This window comes from Dryas octopetala, chromosome 8 (assembly GCF_963921425.1).
Source record: "Dryas octopetala chromosome 8, drDryOcto1.1, whole genome shotgun sequence".
Taxonomy (NCBI): domain Eukaryota; kingdom Viridiplantae; phylum Streptophyta; class Magnoliopsida; order Rosales; family Rosaceae; genus Dryas; species Dryas octopetala.
The window spans coordinates 5,363,530-5,385,744 of NC_141373.1; the positions used below are offsets into that span (position 1 = coordinate 5,363,530).

General features: G+C 39.0%; 4 protein-coding genes and 1 pseudogene across 10 annotated transcripts; 3 read left to right on the forward strand and 2 right to left on the reverse strand.

Annotated features, from left to right (window-relative positions):
• The first annotated feature begins 1,181 nt into the window (after positions 1–1,181).
• FP6 (farnesylated protein 6) lies at positions 1,182–2,579 on the forward strand. Its single transcript, XM_086253433.1, has 2 exons — positions 1,182–1,404; positions 1,843–2,579. Exons 1-2 carry the CDS (start codon positions 1,324–1,326, stop codon positions 2,224–2,226), a joined length of 465 nt encoding a protein of 154 aa, XP_086109559.1. The 5' UTR covers positions 1,182–1,323; the 3' UTR covers positions 2,227–2,579.
• Positions 2,580–4,052: 1,473 nt separating this feature from the next.
• LOC147276394 (WD-40 repeat-containing protein MSI3-like) lies at positions 4,053–7,182 on the forward strand. Its single transcript, XM_086253432.1, has 6 exons — positions 4,053–4,453; positions 4,826–5,149; positions 5,256–5,399; positions 5,760–5,884; positions 6,566–6,661; positions 6,794–7,182. The coding sequence occupies exons 1-6, from the start codon at positions 4,148–4,150 to the stop codon at positions 7,014–7,016; spliced, it is 1,218 nt and encodes a 405-aa protein (XP_086109558.1). The 5' UTR covers positions 4,053–4,147; the 3' UTR covers positions 7,017–7,182.
• Positions 7,183–8,372: 1,190 nt separating this feature from the next.
• LOC147276395 (basic leucine zipper 23-like) lies at positions 8,373–12,117 on the reverse strand. 5 transcript variants are annotated; one of them, XR_015123984.1, is made up of 4 exons: positions 10,830–12,117; positions 9,574–9,692; positions 9,082–9,140; positions 8,376–8,908 (listed from the first exon to the last, which is right to left on the reverse strand). XR_015123984.1 is itself a non-coding variant. In XM_086255166.1 (2 exons), exons 1-2 carry the CDS (start codon positions 11,611–11,613, stop codon positions 9,664–9,666), a joined length of 813 nt encoding a protein of 270 aa, XP_086111292.1. In that variant the 5' UTR covers positions 11,614–12,117; the 3' UTR covers positions 9,258–9,663. The 5 variants fall into 5 exon arrangements, 1 of the variants encoding a protein (XP_086111292.1); XR_015123983.1 differs by having other exon boundaries at positions 8,376–8,919; XR_015123985.1 differs by having other exon boundaries at positions 8,377–8,819.
• Positions 12,118–15,683: 3,566 nt separating this feature from the next.
• Positions 15,684–17,077, forward strand: LOC147276396 (uncharacterized; annotated as a pseudogene).
• Positions 17,078–17,696: 619 nt separating this feature from the next.
• On the reverse strand, positions 17,697–21,070 carry LOC147276397 (kinase with adenine nucleotide alpha hydrolases-like domain-containing protein). 3 transcript variants are annotated; one of them, XM_086253592.1, is made up of 10 exons: positions 20,742–21,070; positions 20,471–20,544; positions 20,288–20,387; positions 20,062–20,190; positions 19,414–19,986; positions 19,062–19,310; positions 18,809–18,981; positions 18,493–18,720; positions 18,268–18,417; positions 17,697–18,165 (listed from the first exon to the last, which is right to left on the reverse strand). In XM_086253592.1, exons 1-10 carry the CDS (start codon positions 20,914–20,916, stop codon positions 17,908–17,910), a joined length of 2,109 nt encoding a protein of 702 aa, XP_086109718.1. In that variant the 5' UTR covers positions 20,917–21,070; the 3' UTR covers positions 17,697–17,907. The 3 variants fall into 3 exon arrangements, with proteins under 3 accessions (XP_086109718.1, XP_086109719.1, XP_086109717.1); XM_086253593.1 differs by having other exon boundaries at positions 18,809–18,972; positions 20,062–20,177; positions 20,269–20,387; XM_086253591.1 differs by having other exon boundaries at positions 20,062–20,177; positions 20,269–20,387; positions 20,742–21,069.
• Between the last annotated feature and the right edge of the window lie 1,145 nt (positions 21,071–22,215).

Genomic DNA, 22,215 nt, shown 5'->3' on the forward strand with positions numbered 1-22,215 from the left:
TATAATTAAATATTAACATTATTTTTCATAAAAATTGAATATTTTTGTTAAATTTTTTTTCTAAAAATGAAAAAAAATAATATTAAAATAATCATGCCTAATTCGGGCCCATTTAGTGTCTTTGGTCATGTCGTACTTGTGTCGTGTCGTGTCTGATGAGCTAAAAACTTTAATCTGGCCTGACCTATTTAATTTTGCCGTGCAATGCGATACTTATTTTAATTGTGCCGTGTCGTGTCGTACTTGGACTGGCCCAACCCGTTTGACACATCTAGGTACAACATATTCAACCACAATGCCATACCATATATGATCATTAACTGGTCACTTAAGTTGGAGCCAGCTGGTAAGCATGACTGTGACAAAGGAAGCTAGGCATTACCACCCAACTGTTCCCTAAGATGGTCACCTCATAATGGTCACATATATGGTATGGGAAAATGACAAGATCATCAGTCCCTCTAGTTTGGATTTTTTTGAATTGGGTCTTCATAATTTCAATTTTTTTGAATTGGGATCCTATATTTAGTTTTGTAAAATATATGTTTGCAAGTAAAAAGGATAAAAATGCAGAGAGGTAATGTGTTTAGAAACATAGAGATCCTTGACGGTTGGACCACTCTATTGGAGTTTGAGCTCATAGTCTCATATACTGTCATGCACTGATCTCGTACATGCGCACCAAAGATGCCAGTAGTGCCAGTCTGTGCAGTACAGTGTTGAACAAGCGCTGCCCATGCCGTGTGAGACCCCACGTCAGATTCAAAGCGGACCCCGCCGTACATTGTGGGACCCGTTTCGAAAGGGTCGGGTACTACTCCGGACTCCGTTCACACCCAGCACCAAACTTTACTCAAAGAGGGACACATATTAGCTACGTTAGTACGTTCCGGTTTGGAGCGTGGGCCTCACCTGTGATGTCGCGCCAAAACCCGTATGGCCCACACGGTCGGTGCATGGATAACCTCGTCGACGTCCGTTATCGATGCGCCCGCCCTCACTGGATCGAGAACAATAGGACACGTGGCGCATAGCCAGCACGATAAACCCTTGAAGTAGGCTGTCAGTGACAACTGACGACCCAGATCTTTTGATGGACCATTCGGACGGTCCAGATTCTTTCAAGAGAGAGATCTTCTGAAGACCGTTCGCTTATAAAACCAGAGGAGCCCCCAGTGTCTTAGTCCATTGTGCGGTTGTTTTCTCTCTCAAAATATCTGAGTCAAAAGCTTTTGGGTCCTTCTTACTTTCTCACACTTGTTATTTTGTTGTCTCCTGTTTTGGTTCAAATCTGTGCCATAGCAAAAGCGATTCGTTGCTAGAATGGGTGCTTTAGATCATTTGTCTGATCTTTTTGATTGTTCAAGTGGGAGTAACAGGCTCAGAAAACGCAAGCAATTCCAGGTATTTTACTTCTTTCTTAAGCTTGAAGTTTGAAATCAAACCTCAACAATCTGTTTATCTGTTTTTGGGTTTTGAGCTACATCTCTAAAAAGTGCTTATATCCCAGTAGATCAATCAATAATAAGTTCTTTTTGTAACTTGGTCTGCTTTTGCTTTTCTTTGTTATACAGCTCAAATATTTTGTTAAATCTTGAAATTTTCTTGGGGAGAATCTTCACTTTGAATCTTGGCAAGTCCAAAAGTGAAACCAAATGATTATAAAAACTCGAAAGTTATGTTTTTTTTTTTCCTCTTTTTTCAAATAAATTCTATGTCTTTTTAACTCTTTGGAGCTGGATCATACTGTGCAGAATAGTACCCAGTAAAAGCCACTATGAATGCGCCACGTAAGCAACTGACTTAAAAAATCGAACTGTTTTTGTTTTGTGTTTTGATCAGACGGTGGAGATCAAGGTGAAGATGGACTGCGAGGGATGCGAGAGGAAGGTGAAGAGGTCAGTGGAGGGGATGAAGGGGGTGACGCAGGTGAACGTAGAGCGCAAGGCGAACAAGCTGACCGTCGTCGGATACGTGGACCCCGCCAAGGTGCTGTCACGTGTCGCGTATCGGACGGGTAAGAAGGTCGAGATCTGGCCCTATGTCCCGTACGACGTCGTGGCGCACCCCTACGCGCAAGGGGTCTACGACAAGAAGGCTCCCTCCGGGTACGTGCGGGACGCCCAGGATTCGCACATGTCGAGCCTCGCACGTGCGAGCTCCACGGAGGTGCGCTACACCACCGCGTTCAGTGATGAGAACCCAGCTGCCTGTGCTGTCATGTGACCTGTCACTTTGTGATTTGACGCATGTGCACTCAAATTTTTTTTTTGGGGTGTCTTTTTCTTAGGTTCATTTGGAAATGTGATATGTCAATGTCATGTGTGTGGACAATTTTAGTTGTTGTTTTTTTAATTTATAGGTTTGTTAGGAATCATAAGTATGAAATTGGGTAGTTTGTTCTTTTTTTTTTTTTTGGCCAAGAGGGTAGTTTGTTCTTTGATTGTATATGGACTGGCTGAATTAGTGGAATATTTTAGCTGTAAATTGGTTTTGTTTTTTTGAATTTCTTTGAGTTGGTTCAAGTTTAATATGGGAGCCATGCAATTATTAAAAATGGAAAAAGTTTTAGAATCTCACTTTTCTGTTGTCTTCCATTATGATATTGTGAGATTCACTTTAGGTGCAACTGTGCAAGAGAATTGGGAAACAAATTTATAAACGAAAGGAATTGGGTTATGTGGAATGAATTGGAATGAATGCACTTGCAGCAGCAATGATGACTTATTTGAAACAATTTCAAATATGGTCCACTAGGTCCACACTACTTTATGGTGGCCGGTGGGGATAGAACTTGGGCATGGCACTTTGCGTTTGAGTGGTCTAATCGAGTGTTAAAAATCAAATTTATGGATCATAAACTTTGCTTGTCCACAAGTGTTTGATAAAATTGCACAGTGAAATCATATTATAGCGACTGAGTGACATTTAACATATATGGATTGCTATAATTTCACTCAACCCCTTGTCTAAATTGAAGCTTCGTGCGAGAAAAGACAAAGATTAAACAAAGAGTGAGTGTGTGGAGAGAATTTTGTGATATCCAAGTTCCAACCGCCCATATCTTCTTGCGTTTCAAGTTTCGCTGCTCCAAGCCCAACTCAACTGCGCTGGAAGACCAAAAGCCACCAAAAGCTTTTAATATAAACTATGTAATGAAAACGACAATGGTCCGATGGTCGTACAGTAGAGTATGTCAACTGTTACGTTTCCTAATTTACCAAGCAACCAAGAACTTTTGTTCAACCTAACAATGGAATACTTAAATCTTTGCCAAGATGGAATATTTGACTTTTACCAATTGCAAAGGAGACTACTTCTACCACGTCAAATGCTACTTGTATATGTTTTTTCTTCCAACCTTTTTATTTTTTTTCCCAATTTCTATGGCACATAATATGCACACCACATCATTTTATCTGAAAAGAAAAAAAAAAAATCTACTATTGTTGAGCCAATGTAAGAATTCCATTGACATTGAGGAAAAATAGTTTGAAAGTAAAATAAGCTAAATAGAATTGTACTTGGCAAAGAAGTTGCATGCGTGAGAGCAATTTGGCTCATTTAAGGGACTTGACATGAGAGATAAGTAAGGGATAAGTGAAAGACGACTTATTCAATGGTTTAACACAATTGTGAAATTAATTATTCATAACAGTAAATCTAACTTTTGAATAAGTGATCCTCACATACCTTCAATGTTAACTCGTTTAGGTGAGTCGGACTGTGTGTTAACGTTGTCAAAAACAAATTAGTATTTTTTGTAGCGAGGGGAGAGGAAATCAAACTTGGGTACAAGGGCAATTCTATGACCATTTCAACTACGCTACCCCATCAATTACAATAAAAACCAAATTAGTTGGGTAAAAAATTCGTAAATTATCTTCATCCTATGTCGAATTGGGCTTCTATAGCTGGGCCGCATCAAACTCTCAAACAAAACAGCCAGCCCAGTCAAAAGATAGCAAAAACCCATTGGGCAAACCTAAGTCATTCCTCCCCTACAAACATTACATAACATCTCGCAGCCTCACCCTCCTTCATCACTCACTCACAGTCACAGTCTCACACTCACCACATTTTGGCGGGAAACCAAGAAGAAACAAAAAAAGCAGAAAAGCTCAAAGCTCCAGCCACAGCCACAGCCATGGCCGAGGACCAGGACCAAGACGCAGCTCTCTTAGAGGAAGAGTACACCGTCTGGAAGAAGAACACCCCGTTCCTTTACGACCTCATCATCTCTCACCCTCTTGAATGGCCATCTCTCACCGTTCATTGGGTCCCCTCCCCCCCGCAGCCTCACGCCGCCGACCCATATTTCTCCGTCCACAAGCTCGTCCTCGGGACCCACACCTCCGACGGCTTCCCCAACTTTCTCATGGTCGCCGACGCCCTCCTCCCCGCCTCTCAAGCCAACCCTGACGCCATTTCCCAAGACCCTTTGATCCCTAAGGTACTAAAAATCATTTCTTTCACCCATTTTCAAAGAATTAGGTTGTGGGTATCAAGTATTTGTAAGAGTATTTTGGTGGGTACGTAATAGTTTTGAGAAATAAGTTGTTGGTAATCAGTATTTTGAAGAATTACCTTGAGGGTACCAAATATTTCTAAGAATATTTTTGTGGGTACGTAATATTTTTGAGAAATAAGTTGTTGGTAATCAGTATTTTGAAGAATTATCTTGTGGGTACCAAGTATTTATAAGAATATTTTTGAGAAATAAAGTGTTGGTAATCAGTATTTTGACGAATGATTTTGTGGGTACCGAGTGTTTGTTAAAATTTCTAGCTGAGAATGTTTGTATTTGTGCTTGGTGTGGTTGTAGGTGGAAATAACGCAGAAGATTCGTGTTGATGGGGAAGTGAATAGGGCACGGTGTATGCCGCAGAAGCCGAATGTTGTCGGTGCGAAGACCAGTGGTACTGAGGTGTATGTATTTGATTGTGCCAAACAGGGGGTGAAGCCTCAAGAGACTGGCTGTGATCCTGATTTGAGGTTGAGGGGTCATGACAAAGAAGGGTATGGCTTGTCCTGGAGCTCTTTTAAGGAGGGTTACCTTTTGAGTGGTTCGTATGATTGTAAAATTTGTTTGTGGGATGTGTCAGCTTTGGCTCAAGATAAAGTGCTCGACCCAATGCATGTTTATGAGGTAATTTTGTAAACTAAAATTTCTATTTCTTGATAAGTGGTATACATGTTTTGGGTATGGTGAGTTTAATGTTTTGACAATGGGAATTATGAATGCCTCTTTTCAGCGTCATGAAAGTGTGGTTGGAGATGTATCGTGGCATTTGAAGAACGAGCATCTATTTGGGTCCGTCGGGGATGATTGCCAATTGATGATATGGGACTTGCGCACAAACCAAACCCAGCATTGTGTCAAAGCTCATGAGAAAGAGGTGACACAACATTGAACAATATCATTTATGTGATAGTGGCTTTTCAATACATCTGTAGGATTTTGCAGTTACGAATCACATACCCTTTTAAATCACACATGTGCTTGATAATTTACAATGTTAATTTTCATGCAGTTTGTCCCCACATACGGTATGTTAAATTTGTGTAACCTTGAGGCTACTAATACTAACTTATTTCATTGATTTTGAGTTTTATATGATGTTCTCTAAAAGTATTATTGATGGTTTCGCTCAAGATTTATACTATTCACTACTACAAAGTTGCCCCTCTCTCTCTCTCTCTCTCTCACACACACACACTCTCTCTCTCTCTCTCATTCATTTGTTTGATGATCTCAGGTAAACTATCTTTCTTTCAATCCGTATAATGAATGGATTTTGGCTACAGCATCTTCAGACACTACTGTTGGTCTGTTTGATATACGGAAGCTGACTGGACCATTGCATGTCCTGAGTAGTCATACGTATGCTCTTTATGCCCTTCACTCTCCCCTTACGGTCATGCTTGTTCTTTCTGCCTTTTGTGTGCTCATGATCTACATGTGCAATGTTAAGAATCTTCATAAGAAGTTTTGAATATCATTTTATCTATTTGCTAGGTGCTTAATATTAACTTTTTTGGGTTTGAAGTAGATAAAACCAATATCTTAGGATTGATGTAGTAACCTGATTCCTGACTAATCTGATATCTATGAAGCAGATTAGGGTTTGGGATCCACTTTTAATTCTCTTGGTTCATGGACATGTAATAGCTCACTCACATCTGTGATGACAAAAAATCTATAGCAATGATATTATCAAATGATTCAGAAAACAAATATATGTACACAGTACACAGTACACATACACAAAGACATTGTCCCCCTCGTTTGTTTCAAGGGAGGTAGTTAGAGTTGCAGCTTGTTTGCACTTGATTAGATGAAATTCAGATGTAGTTGGGACTGGGTCAATATATTAAATCCTTAATGAACAAATTAATAACTTTTCAGATTATTAATTCCTATCTGCTGGGCCACTCAGATTTTGTGTATTTTCTTTCATGTCAAAAGAATATTATTAGGGCTTCATCATTTCCTTAAGAAATAAGGACTTGCTGACCATATTGTATAAACTGAAATTCCTCTTCCTTCATTTGTTCCTTGCAGAGAGGAGGTATTCCAGGTTGAATGGGATCCTAATCATGAAACTGTGTTGGCATCCTATGCTGATGACAGAAGGCTGATGGTGTGGGACCTTAACAGGTATTTGATTTGAAAAATTGCTGCTTTAAATGTTTTTTGTTTTTAGTTACCTTCCAGTCCGTTTTTTTACATGCTTCATCTATGCTTCATTTGTTTATCTCATCCAACTCATATGGTAATTGATGTGTTTAGGATTGGGGATGAGCAGTTGGAGGGAGATGGTGATGACGGGCCACCGGAACTTCTGTTTTCACACGGTGGTCATAAAGCAAAAATATCGGATTTCTCGTGGAACAAAGATGTGCCATGGCTCATTTCAAGTGTAGCTGAAGACAACACTCTTCAGGTGTGGCAAATTGCTGACAGCATCTATGGCGACGATTATGATGTGCAAGTGCAAGCTTCTGATGTCTAATCATACATCCCCACCGTGGGCTTCTTTGATGCAATCTTCGTTTCTTTTGACTAGTAAGCTCTTATAGGAGCCGTGTTAAGACTCTCTAGAGATGATTATGAGACTAGAAAAATATGTAGCTCCAAAGTTGTTAATATTATCATTGGTATGAGAAAAATTGGCTTTTCACCAACTTGGATGAGTACTTGGACATGTGGGCGTGTTTAACTTGAAAAATGGGTGATCCTTTCATAATCTCCACAACTTGGCTGGGACCTAGTGTCATGGTCAAAAGTCCCACATTAAATAGAATGAGTCCAAGAGTTTGTAAAGTAGGCTAACCTTTACCTAAAACGCTGGTCTTTTGAGCATAGCACTAATTCTTATATGGGGCATGCCCTATGGGACATCCTCTCACAATAAGAGGATACCATGCCTTATGGAAAGATCTCTCTAGCAAGCGCACCCAACTTGTATATCAAATTTAGTTTAGGGGTTTTAAATGGGTGGAAGATAGCATCACCTAACACAATAATCTTGAAAATCGGTAGACTAACAGTGAAAGTATTCTAAAAGTTCTTGGAAAATTATACATATAAATTATCATTATTGTTGATGTTTAATCTGTGGTCCTGAATCTGTATTAGTTTTAAGGTTGTCATTTTCTCCTCCTCCGAAAATATGAATTATCAATATCCATGGTCATGGTCCTACCTTATCAATCCGCATGTCAAGGGGAATCTGATATTTGAAACTTTTGATTATTGGGTTTGATGTGGTGGGCTGAAATCCTGAATTTATATCCCCTATCTTTCGGCTTTGTAGTATTACTATTACACTCATCTTTCTTAGTTCTTACTCGCACTAACAAAAAAGAGAAAGCAAAACTCATCGATCCAGTGGTAAATGTGTACAGCTACTTCTTTTTTCTGGTATTGGGTGGCAGGCCGATGCCGAAATTGATGGGTTGCACTTAGAGATGGTTCTGGTAGCAGTGGACAGAGAATCTATAACCCCCTTAAAGTACCCTTCAGGGTCCAAATTCGATAAAGACAGAACTTTTAGTAGCCAAACCGAGAAAGAGTTGCTCGCATGAAGCGCATGGGCTGATTTCAGTGCCTGTTATTTGGCGCACACAAGCAAATCTCTTTTCGAGAATCATGGCACCTATCACATCCCACTTGTTTAAGAAATGTAAAATTTCTCAAAAGTAGAGCATACTACAGCAGGTCTCCCTTGATAATACAAATACAAAAATATCGATAACAAGACTGACAGCACATGGGAACATTCCCCAAATGACTAGCTAAGGAAAAACAAGGAAGAACAAGGAGGGACTGATTTAGAAGAACAAGAACTTTATAATTCTCTTCTCACTTATACGAGAGTTTTTTTTGTGCTTTTTTTGGGTCTGAAGACTCTGAACTTATACGAGAGTTTATGGAAGCCTTTTGGTAAAGAAATTTTGGGTTATTTTCACCTCACTTCAAATCATTTAAGAATCAAACAACAGAAAAGAAAGAAAATTTCCAAATGTTCTTTCTTCTCTCTTCTAATGGTAAACCAAACTTGGTGATGGAAATCACCTTACACCGCCTCTTTTTGTTTTTCACTCCACTATTCTTAGCGATTAAAAGATTACTGTCCACATGTATACAAGTTGGGGCCAGCAGAAGCACATTCTTCTCATGAATTGCTGACCATCCAAAGGCAATGAACCTACAGAGATCCTTCTTCCTGCCATCGTCCTTTTTCACCCCAATGATGGAAAGATGGTCTCACTGACATTCGCAATGGCCAGATGCATCATTCGAAGACAACATGCTGTGAAATTTATCCACTAGTTGGTCACCATTGGTTGATGACATGAATCAGTTAGTGAAAACTTCAGTTGGAAGAAAAAGGCTTCCTTCCTGACAGAAATCTGGCATTCATTTTATTTGTTTTACCAAAATGCTATGTGCAGTAGTAAACCTCTCAAGTTATTTTGAAGCAGAGAAACACTAAATCAACAAAAGCTGGAAAGTACACAAGCATTCACACAAATCACAAGCTTGGATCTCACAAAGTGAGTTTTGTGACTCACCTGTTCACAGCTCATAGTGCTGAAACATGACAGAAATCACATGCCATCTTCTCTATGTTCTGTAATTCAGCAATCAAGAATTCATGTGGCTCAGAAAGAGAGAATGGCTAAAGGAGTCACTTAAAAAGAAAAGGAGAACTACTTATAACAGATTCAAATGAAAATCAGCAAAGCTATAAGCCAAACACAGGTAAGTTGACTGATATATGTGTAGTCTAAGAGAATTTGAAGGCTGAGAGTAAAAGGAATTTGAACTTCATTGAATACCATGAAGTTTGGTCTCTGCCATAAGTTCCTCTGGCTACACACCAAGTTTACAGCACTACTATACTAAACATGTAAACTTAAATCATAACCCGACCAAAAGACCAACTAAGTAGCAGCAATTCCAGCAAAACTCAAGATTGAAATAACTAAACCATTCCCGTTCAAAGAACCCAACAGTGGTTCAAGAAATAAAATAAATGAAAAAAAAAAAAAACGCAAAATGACCTGAGGGAAAGCTGATGCTGCAGTTTGACAAACTACTTATTGCAAGACCATCTGTACTCTTGAGGATAATGACAATGCTTCTTCAGCCCCTCAGTTTGCTGCTGCTGCTCGAGCCCCTCCTAATAAAACAGACACCATAATAGTCAGTGTCACAAACTGCGAAAAAAATTGCACAGGTCTTACAACTGTATTCAGGTCCATTAGTTTCATGGTCAAAAGTATTAATGCACGAAGGGGTGGGTGGGGGGAGACAATAAGTAGAAATGCACAAACTACATGTTTGGCTCATAATTAAAATAGGTTATAAAGGGCTTAACCAATCCCAATTTGCCATTACAGAATCAACAAAGACGATTAGTCCATATAGGCAGCCCAGACAATAGCAAGTCTTTCTCTGGCAGCATGACATGGGACATCCTTTTTTCAAATCTTAATATTTCCTACTAAGCTCTGCTCAAGTGACTGAGAAATATTTATACTTTCTAGTTAATCTTTCCTACTAAACTCTGGTTTTTCAGTTAAAAAGTCTTCCAATTAGGCAAAAAGACTCCACTTCCTAATCTAACTAATAATCCACTGGTCTCTACAGAGTAGGGTCCTCAACAATGGAGCAATGACATCCTCCAACTCTTATGATCAGCTCAATCTTCCAGGAGAAAGCCTAGTTCTACAGTAACAATGGATGATTTGTACAGTTAATGAAACACAAATACATTATACGTAATTAGTCCAGAGCAAACTAGGACATCTTAGCAATCTTTTTAAAACATTATAGTTAATTATGATAAAATTTACATATGTAACAAGGTAAACACCAAGACGAGTTGTGTCTTATCCATGGATTTGAAAACAAATATGCCAATTAAAACTTTTCAGGTTGGACCTTGTATTCCAATGATCCAAACCAAGAGAGAAAACAAATAAAGAATATAAAGAAGACCTCATAAAGTACAACTGAACACCTAATGCAATCTAATTAAGGGTTCAATGAAAATAATCCTTTATAACTGGATGTAGAGACCCCAAGAACCTTCCATGCAATGCACCCACAAGATGAGGGAAGTTCAGAGTATATCAAAAGATTCAAAATTGCTCATAGTTAAAACCCAACAAAAACAATAGAACAAACAACAAATATCGGACAACATATATGTATAAGAAACCATACAACAATTTCAATTAGCCGACTAACTAATAGAATAGTAATCATAAACATATACCCACACAGGTTATAAGTTAAAGGCACACCGATATACCTTTCCTCTTATTTGTGCCAGTAGAATTGACATTTGACACCACATTTCCAAGTCCACAACCAGGAAGCTCCTTGGACCCTCCATCCTGATTTACCAAGCACTGGAGATTCTCAAACTCACAACTGCTAAAGCCCTGCCCATTCATCGCTGCACCATCCCCACATTTCCCATCAAGCCCTGGCTGAAGGCAATAAAGCTGATCATCACACTGCATATTACATGGATTCATCACATACGCACTGGGGATGTTTGGGTTGGGCATGCTGGGATTCACTGATTTCTGATATGGAAAAGACCCAATTTCTCCTTCAATCCTTCCTCGAATGTCCACAAGCAAACACTTGAGCCTCGCAACCTCAGCCTCCAATGCAGCCTGACCCTGCAGCCTCTTTAACAACTGCTGATTCACAGCTCTCAATCTCACAACTTCATCCTCCAACGATGCAGCTCTAGCCTTCTTCTTCTCGCGGTACTTACGAACTGCTTCCCGATTACCCAATGGCCGCTTCTTCGATTTCTTTTCCCCAGACTCAGCAGTGTCATCAGTTCCAGCCTTGTCTTCACTTGCGGAAGACACAATCTTAGTGTGGACATGAAAGCAAGTGTGTGTATGAGAGTAGTCAGGGCCTGGTGGGTTGCAAGTGTGGGTGTGAGTGCAAGCATGAGACTCCTTCAGAAGATCTTCAAAGAAGCTGTCCATCGAGCAACTACTCGGAAGTTCACCCCCCATGTTTGGACTCGAAAACACTTCTTGGTTCGAGAAATCAAGCTCTCCGTCCTCCATTACGAGAAAGAAAACGCAGAACTAAAAGCAACAAGTGACAATTGAGCGGAACAGTAACAAAATTTCAAATTTTGGTCTTCACCCAGATGAAATTTCGAGCCCTATACTTGTATTGACGCAAAATCAACGAAACCCAGATGGAAAATTGAGGTTCAAAAACTGTGTTCTACACTTGCACAATGAAATTCACCGATTCAGTCACGACCCAGATGAGATATCATAGGCGCAAAACAGTACGGACGATTCACAAGGTAAAAACATGGATCACTAGAACGATTCCATGCGATTAAAGTTATGTGGCTGATATAAAAGAACCTTAAAAGTTGATGGATTTGATATTGGAACCCTAGGGAACACAGAGGCAGTCACACAGAGAGAGACATAGATATGGTGGAAACCCTAGAAAGGCTAACATGGCGACATCCTGAGGTGAAGCACCAAATGAATGAACGTACCACAGATTGGCTATTGGTTCAGAGAGATTCCCCGAAACTCTCTCTTTCAAAAGTCAGACTAGGTTATCAGAATGTCCTCGCTCTGTTCAATATATACGTAATTGACGACCTTCGATGTAAATTAAAAATTTTTGGGGATTATTTGCCAAAACAAATATAATAAATTATTCATAAACCATCAGTTTAAAAAAAAAAATTTAACTGAAAATTCAGTCAAATGAAAAATTAAGTTTCAACCTAATATGTAAGCAAAAAGGAGAACTTACACTACCGAAACAGTAGAACTCGATGCTTGGAAATGCATATTTTTTTATTTACATATGTATTTTTTTGTTTACAAATGTATTTTTTTTACTTGAAGTTAAATAAGAGCGACAATACTTTCCATGCACAACCCCACCCATTTTCATGTAAAACATTTGCCAAGTGGCACTCTTGTAAATATTCCTCAGACCTAGTGTCATTCTTGTTTCATATTCCTCAGAGCTAACATGTCTTGGTTTTAACTTTTAAGAACAAAACTTGAAAAATATTTTTGATCAATAGGAAGGCTAGGAATCTATTGAGGCTTCACCGAGTACTTAGTGGGTTTTTTGAAGATGGATAGTTTAGATTTTTATTTAAGTTTTGGCTTATTCGCGCCAATGCCCCCTGAAAGTAACTTCGATTTTTAATTTACCCCCTGAAACTTCATTCCTCCCACTTTGCCCCCCGAACTTTACAATTTCAATATTCCGTCAACTCCGTCTATGGGTCTGTCAAAAAACGCTTACGTGGAAGGGGCAATTAGGTCTTTTACATTAAAAATAAATAAATAAATACTTTCTAAAAAAAAATTAAAAAAAAATAGAAAAACCCCACCCCACCTACTCAGCCGCCGATGGTGGCCCGACGACTCCTTTTTCCTGTGCAGCACCCCACCCCACATCACCCAGCCACCAACCAACCTCCCCTGCCTCTATCTGTCTCTCTTTCCCTCTCATTTCCCTCTCCTTCCCGCTCTCTCTCTCTCTCTCTCTCTCTCTCGCTCTATTCCCCTCTCTCTTTCTCTAGTTTTCTCTATCTTCCCCTCTCTCCCTCTCTTTCTCTGTCATCTCTGCCCAGATCCAGACCACGTCAAAACCCAAAGTTGTTGACCTTCGGGTAAGTTGCCGATTACAAAAGTCGTTGGGTGGCCGGCGGCTCGATTTGCCTCAAAACCCAGATTTGAGAGAAAGAGGGAAAAGGGAGAGGGAGAGAGAATGAGAGGAAGATAGAGAGAAGGAAAGGTGAGGAAGCTGGGGAGGAGCTGCCGACAGTGAGGAAAGATGGGGAGGGTGGTGGGGTGGGTTGTAGGGGTGGGCATCAGTCGGGGTAGGTCGGTTTGGGACCCAAACCACCAGCCGGCTGAGAGGCTCGGTTTGCGATGGTGCTGGCCCGCCACCGACCCATTTCTTTTCAGTCTGGTCAGCTGGGGGTGTAGTCGGATTGCAGGTTATGTGGGTCGGTGGTGGTTTGGGCTAAGAGAGGATGCAGTTGGGCTGAAGAGTGGAGAAGATGGTGGTTGTGAGGGTGACTGTGAAGCTTGTTGTGATTTGCAGAGAAGAGAATAAGAAGCTAGAAAAGAGGAGAGAAGAAAATAGAATGGGTGGTTAGCTGGGCTGAGGAAGATGATGACTGGTTGGGTGGCGGGCAGGTTAGTTGCCAACGCTCCGGGTGGGGTGGGGTGAGTTGGGTCGGGGTTATATAAGGTAGGAGAGGGAATGCTGGGGATATATATATATTTTTTTTTATTGTTTTCTTTACTTAATTCAAATTTTAATTTTTTTAATTTTTTTTATATATTATAGTTTTATAATAATTTTTTGTCCACATGGCGGGTTGTCAGTTCCGAATATGGGACACGTAAGCGTTTTTTGACAGACCCATAGACGGAGTTGACGGAATATTGAAATTGTAAAGTTCGGGGGGCAAAGTGGGAGGAATGAAGTTTCAGGGGGTAAATTAAAAATCGAAGTTACTTTCAGAGGGTATTGGCGCGAATAAGCCTTAAGTTTTTGACCGGCTGAGTGACTTAACTTTATTTTTTATTTTTTATCATTTTAGACTTCTACTTAAAGGACTCAAAAAAATATTTTGGGAATTGATTACCTAGTACGATGTACAAGGATAATGTGGAATTGTGGGGTCCATTAGATCAGTGTCTTGATGAATGCAGATCACGGCCGTTTATTAGTGGCACATATTAGATTCTGAGGCAGTAGGGACAGTAACTGCTACTATGCCACATCCAGCTCAATACAAGGCCCAAGAGAAGCCATAAGGCTTAGTGTGCATGGGTTCCAAATAGCTTGGACCGTCGGCCTAACTTGGGCCTATCTTTTGGGTATTGTGGCGGGCTTAAAGTTCCAACAACTTTTTTTTTTTATTTTAAATTTATAGAGAATATAATTCATATGTAAAAAACAAACTCTATAGTTTGAGTGCATTTCAACAAGGTTGACAACTAATCAACTATTAATCATTTGCATTCATCAGTTTTATACTAAATAAAATCAGCACAATACAAATATGACTGACACAAACATGAATTGTGGTTTGGAATTAGGCATTTAGGTCAATTTGAGGGAGTACACCAAACTTGTTTCCAAACGTTGTTGTAACACATTTTGTATTAGGATGGAGATTTATAACAATGCAGACACCCCACACTATACATTCAGATTTAATGGCTTATAATCTATACTTTAGAAATGAAAAATGTGAATATGTCGAATCTAAGAGTTAAAAATGCATCTGCATCACATGCAGTGTCCGCATGTTAAAATTTGGCATCAGAATGATAAGATGTTTATATATATATATATATGCAGGCTCCTTCTGTTGAGGTATACCTCAACTTATTTATGTTGAGGTATGACCTTGTTAGGGCCCACACGAGTCATTTTGTTAGAGCCCACACGAGGTATGATAATTAGGTTGACCAATTGATCATTCTCTATTGACATCAAATCAAATCAATTTGGGGCTTTTTTTTGTTCTAGCTTGTGCACTAGGTTTCAGAAAATTGTGTTTCTTTCTTCCTCTTTACTTTTTTTTTGGTCTTTTCTATTATGATTCTTGAGCCAAATTCTTTAGCTTTCCTGACTTATGATTAGTAATGATTTTGTTGAGGTTTGTGTTTCACAGATAAGACACAAACCTCAATAAAATCATCACCATTCATACCCCAGAAAATTCAAACTAAAGTTCTTGACTCAGAAATCATGATGGCCGGCCATACCATCAATTCAAAAGACAAAAAGGAAAAGAAACACAGTTCTTTGAAGCCCAATTGTAGTGCACAAGGCAGACACCCTTACCAAAACTCACGCATTCACCTCCTTCTTGTTGAGTTGGCAGTATCATCAAGTATCAAACAAATGGGTTCTATACGAATTATGGGTTCACATTTTCAACATGATATTTGAGTCACAATTGTATTTTAGTATAGTTTGGCCATTGATCTTGAACTTTTGAAGACCTTGAAGGCTTGAACAGACCAGGACGAAAGATTATTGATTGTCTTTGACTTAAAATCAATGTCTCGGTGCTTGATGTTCCCTCCAACCTGCCATGAGGTTTGTTTGTTAACCAATGTATGCTCTCATGGCAGGTTGGGGCCATCCATTTGCTTCACATTTCATAGTATGTACATTGTAAATAACAGACATGGAAGATGGTGCATCAGAAAAAGGGTTAAGTTCTTGGTCCATCTCATGACTCTGTGAAGCTACCCTATATTCACCAATGTTCTGATGCACCATCTTATACCTATGTGAACGACCCTATATTCACCAATGTACATGATATGAAATGTGATTATAAGCAAATTGTCCCAAACCATTAGAGCATAAATTGCTTTAGTATTTGGGAACTCAGATTTTTTAACCCATGTTCTCATCTCTTTAGCTAGATATTTTTCTTCATTTGGTCTCCTCTTCTCTTCTACTGGTGGTTTGAAGCTGAATAGAGGAAGAGGGGGGAGGTCGCAAAGGAAAGGAAGAGGAGGAGGAGCAAAGAGAAGAGGAAAAGAAGGGAAAATTTAGATATTAAGCAGAAATGGAAAAATTAGGATAAGAGGCACAAGAATGACGGAGAGAAGAAAGCTCAGGAAAGAACTGACAATAAAATTGAAATTACACAATGGAAGCCAAGGGTTGGAGAACAGTAGTCTCACTGAAGAAGTCAAGCAGCCTATGAATTTGACAGCCAACATGACTCTTCTAGAAGTTGCCAAATCATAGAGAGGAGAAAGTCCATATGGCATCACAATGGTCACCATGACCATGCTGAATGTGATACATCTGTCCCTCTCTCAGGAAGCTTTTGTGCTTGCTTGCTTTGTTCTCTTTGCGCAGACACCAGTGTTGTTCTCTTGCCATGCCTTTTTCAACTGCAAAAGCACCAGGATCAAGTGCTATCTAGCAAACCAGTTTGTTGTACTACCAGACAGACAGATATTGTCAGTACTTGCTGTGTTTGTTCTCTTCATGCAGACGCTGATGATGTTGTCTTGCCATGTCTTTTTCAACTGAAAAAGCATCAGGATCAAGTGCTATCTAGCACTATCTAGCAAACCTGTTTGTTGACTTGTTCTATTCCGAGACAGACAGACATTGTCCTGCATGAAAAGTTTAATAAAACTTATAGTCCTAGCAAAGAGCAATTCTGTTGTTCTAGTGGTGTGCCTGGCTGTTGCCGAGGAACTGGATTCGCCTAGTGGAAATACTAATGGCATTGCTGATGAGAAGGCTAAAAGCCTAAAACTGTTCTTGTATCCAGCTTCTCTAAAAGTGGTTCGCTGCAGATAGAATCACAATTTCAAGAGTTGATATTGAATTGGGTTTCCCCTCCTTTGGAGACTCTAAACACTGAATTTAATGATCAACAGTGGCTCTATCATGGGGAGCCACTCAGGAATGATACAAATAAAAAAAACTAATTCTAGCAATGACCATTTTTGCTATGCATTTACCATGCCATTTTAGGTATGAGTGTGAGAAACTTGTGTCATTTCCTAAGTAGGTCTTGATGTATTCAGATTGAAGTAGACCCATACCTGCATTCCGTTATTTGATTTGTTTAGAGTTGGACTTTTCTTGAGGTGGTAATTACTTGTATATTGATATTTTGATATTTGATAATTGAGCAGTCATTTATTTATGCACAACCATGTAGATCATTGGCACTATAACCCAATTTAAAGTTCAAACTGCAGCACTTCTTTCCTCAAATTATTTCTTTACATTGTAACTTTTGTTACATGCTTGAGTAAGGCTAGTTGTCCTACAAGGTTTATTACATGAGAGTGGCATAGTATGTTACGTGTGGCATAAGTACTGGATTACAACATCAGTTTATGGCCTAAAATGTAGTATAATTTGTAGTAATCAAACATGAACAAGAAATTTCAGCATGCCCCATAATTAGTTTGCTTACAGAACAGATACTGTGGTATCCTTTTAATTTTCTGCCAACAGAACAAGTACTCTTGTCATGTAATACATGTCAGGATTAGTTCTCTTTGTAGAAAAGTTCTAAACTGTTATTTATGTTCATAGCCGTGTGGAGGAGAATTGTTCACCTCAATCTGGCAAGATATCTATGTGTTGAAAAATTGAGCTGACAAGCTGCAGATTTCATCCTTTCAGCCTTTCACACTATCAGTTCTATATTTTATTTTATGTTTACATGTTTACATCTACAAACCACCTCACCATTGGGTGCACATATTTTTTTTCCCTATACTGTACAGATGCTAATTTCATGTCTACATAAGCATGTGACAAACTTACAAAACAAGAGAGTACAAGAGAAGTTAATCAAAGCTTGATGATCTGCTCCATCTTCCTTTCAAATATTCTTCCCAAGAAATGCTGTTGCTCCGCTCCACACTACTGAGTGATGTGGTATCATCATCAACATCAAGCAGTGCAAGACCCAAATGTAACTCTGCACTTGAATTTGGATAAACTTCGTCATCATTATCATCCCAGTTTTCTGAATCCTCTATATCAAAATATTGAGTCATCACTTGCTTTTCATTATCTGAATACCCTTTTAGGAGCTTCAGTATCTGAGGAGGGAAAAAAAAAGAGAGCATGTAATTTGTATTTTCACACTAATACTAACAAAAACCTCTTGCCTACAAATTACCAAGAATATAATATTTTCATACCTCACTCATTTTAGGACGAAGCCGAGCTGAGCGTGTGATGCAGAGTTTTGCTGCATGTACCATTCTCAGCACCTGAAGCTCATCAAACTTTCCATCCAAATTTGGATCCAGTATGTCTTTTACATCCCCACTCTCTATTTTAGGCTTAGCCTGAGATGTAATTCAATGTCATTTATCCAAAAACTTTAGAAAAACAAAAAATCAACTTAGGAAGGTGGCTCTTACCCACATGACCAAGCTCTCTTGTTCTTTAGGACTCTCAGAGCCAATTGATTTTCTTCCTGATAATAATTCAAGCAGGACTACACCAAAGGCATAGACATCAATCTTGTCACTGATTTTTCCATACATGAAATATTCAGGAGCAAGATAACCAAATGTCCCGACTACATTGCATTCATTCAGAAAAGATGTAGTGGTTGGTCCCCATATTGCAAGGTCAAAATCAGATAACTGTCACATAGATGCAATGGATTAGTAAACATCATAAGGTTTTGACCTTCATATTTTAATCGCTATTCGTTTGACTCTGGTTAACCACCTGTGGTTCAAAGTTTTTGGTGAGAAGAATGTTTGAAGACTTGACATCTCTATGAATAACCGGTTGAGAACATTCGTTGTGCAGGTAATTTAGCGCTTCGGCCATTCCAACAGCAACATTAAATCTCACTTCCCATGACAATGCAGATTTGTCTTTATTCTTGCCTGCATCAACTATCATTTTGAAATCAGCATGGTTTATGAAAATTTTTACCAATCAAATGTAACATGGACTAAAGTACTTTAACATTTACCATGTAAATTTTCCTCTAAGCTTCCTTTAGGCAAGAAATCATAAACAGAGATTAGAACATTGTCTTCAATGCAGAACCCGAGCAGAGGCGTGATGTGTTTGTGCTTCAACGAGGAGATGATACCAACTTCTTTGGCAAAATCATTCCGTGCATCTTTGGATGACTTCATAAGCTTTACAGCCACTTGCTTACCATCTGGAAGAGTTCCCTTGAACACAAGGTTGCACCCTCCTTTCCCAATAAGATTTTCTGTTAAAAGAAGAGGAACTTGGATAGAGAAACACTCAAGAGTCTAAAGAGAGAGACAGAATAAAAAGAAAGGCAATCTCAGGAGACAGTGTATGTTAAAAACCTGAGGAGAATTGGGAAGTTGAAGCTTTCAAAACTTCATGACTGAACCATCTGCAACCAGATGAGCTTGTTTCCAGGAGATTCCTTAACCCTTCTGGTAGCTCATCCAAAATAGGAAAGCTACTCTTGATACTCTCCTCAACAATTTCACCAATACCTCGTTCGAAAGGACTTTCTTTGATAGTTGCACACTGAGGAGATTGCTGTGGAGAACGATCCGGTAAGCTCATCACCCATTGCACCACAGACATGTCCCTTGTGCCTGGTGTATGTGTATTCGTAGAATTCGCTCTACGTAGTAGAGGCCAACCAAGGCTCTTCTCCCCAAGCTGTCCTGCACCATATGAAGTTGATCTCAAAGGGCCTCTCTTGTGTCTGGCAGCAACTTCATTCTTCAGGTCTCCACCACCCAACTTTGGACTATCTTGGGAGCTCTGAGCCATATCAGAAAACGATTTCACAGTTTCTGTCTCAGACTCAGAGTCACCAAATTCAGATGGGGTTTCTTTAGGAGTTGGGGGGTGTTCAATCTGATAAAGACTTGGTCTTGGGTCACCTGTGAGGCCTACCATAACTGAAACCGAATTTAGTATTTATGACAGACCTGCTAGTGGGGTATTTTCAGGGACTCAAACAGTCAAACACCAACCTGGTAGTTGATTACTGGTGCACCTTCTGTACACAATTTTCCCATTGTGGATGGCCACAACATCGGTGGTTGGAGGCAATTTCTTAGCACAGTATTTTGCCGTAGAATCCCAACCCCTGCAAATGAAATCTGCTTAGAGTAATCAGAAAAAGAATCACACAAACTAAAACCAATGCAAGCTTCTCTGAGTTTTAACCTCTCCCTTACCCAGAAGTGTTTTGCTTACTTGTGCCTAAAACTACTGCCCCAGTAGCATGCTTCTTTGCCTCTCTAACTAGAACTTTTCGGATTGAACTTCCTGTCAAGAGCTCATTGATGAGATCGACCTGAAATTTAAGTATGACAATTCATAATCAAATTTTCAACACATGAAACTTGCAAGAGTAATGCAAGAATGAGAAGTGCAAACCTTTTTCATATTACATAGCCCCTTGTAAGTCTCAAGGTAACCATCCAATATCAGTTTTTCTTTAGAGGTGTGATCTGTCAATATCAACATATAATCAGGTAATGTTATCACCAAATAGTCTGACATGTTATGTTGTTAAACGGTTCAATTTAGACTAGAAGAATTTACCTAATCGGGTAATATTTCAGGTTGACCAAAACATAACACTTTCATTAGGAGTGTATAACAAAGGGAACACGTATGCAAATGAAACAAAATATACAATCATTACCAGAACTTCGACAGACATGAACTGCAATAACGCAATCTCCCGGTTCAGCGACTTTAAGGAGAGCCCAGCCGAGAAGCTCGCTGCTTTGGCTATCAATTCGAATCCCAACCAACACCACATTCTTCTTATTCTTCTTGTTCTTTTTAAAATCCTTCAACACCTCCTCAAGTACCATTGTGTTTATGCGTCTGATTAACTCTCTCTCTCTCTCTCTCTCTCTCACAATCTCAAAATGTCTATAACTTCTACTCCTTCCTCAATTTGCAGAACTTGTGCAAACCTTTCCTGGTTTTGGACCTTCCCATTTTGTGAATTTAACATTTCAACCCCTGCAACAAAATAACCACCATGGTCACTCAGGCTAGAGAAAAAAAAAAAAAATCAAATCCCCATTACAACATACATTTGGAGTTGCCACTTGCGGATATAAATGGTGCCCATCAATATGTGTATATATAAATATTCCTATTTTAAATATTGAAGAGTTATAAATTTCATTCAAATACTATTAGAAATCCACAAGATCCTGGATTAAAAGGACAAAAAAGAAAGAAGACCATGAAAAGAAAGCTGAATCAACAAAAAGATAAATGTGATCCGACAAATAAAATGTACCTAAATCTTGTACCCATTCGGGGTTCAATCCCAACATGTTTAAAAGGCAATGCAGCCAAATAACATCAGCCTACCTACTGCAACTAAATTCAATACCAGAAATCATATTCAATTTTTTTTTTTTAAAACAAAGATAATAATTAAAATGGTGAGTGCTAAGGTGACGAGAAAGCGTCCACAAGCAAATGGGTGTTTTTGAAAAAAAAAAAACAAAAAAATCTGGAAAAGAAAATCCAAACGGAAAAGGGATTGCTGGGTTTGAGAATTGTGTCGGCGAGAGAGTGAATTCCCGCCAAAGGTGGACACAAGTTTTTTTTTTTTTTTTGGTGTTTTTTCGAATAAAGTGAAAGTAGAAATGGATTTCTAAATAATATTTTGAGGCCGTTAAAAAACGGCAGTTTTCGCGGGAAATGGGAGAAATCCGAAAATTTTGGTTGGGGCCGTTAAAAAAGGACAACATACGACTTCGGTCCACCAGCCATTGCGGGTTATCGAACACTATAGGAGGCTGTAGACGGCCGTTGTCGTACGGTCGTACCATGTATTTGTAATTATATTTAAATAATAAAGACAATTAATTCAAAAAATACAATAAATAAATGCTAGGCAAAATTGCACAAAAAAGAAAATAAAAAAAGGCTCATGGTGCACGTTCGATACGGCAGTCACATCAAGCATTGTACTATGAATTAAATGCAATAATCAATTTGAGGTTTTGTGACCTTGTAAAAATGAGTTGCATCTGTGGCCAAAAACAAAAAAGTTTTACATCTACTAAGTACCTAGCTACTTGAAAAGTTAAAAGTACATGGTATGTAATGTTAAGTCATGAAAATCATAAACATCTCAATTATAATCC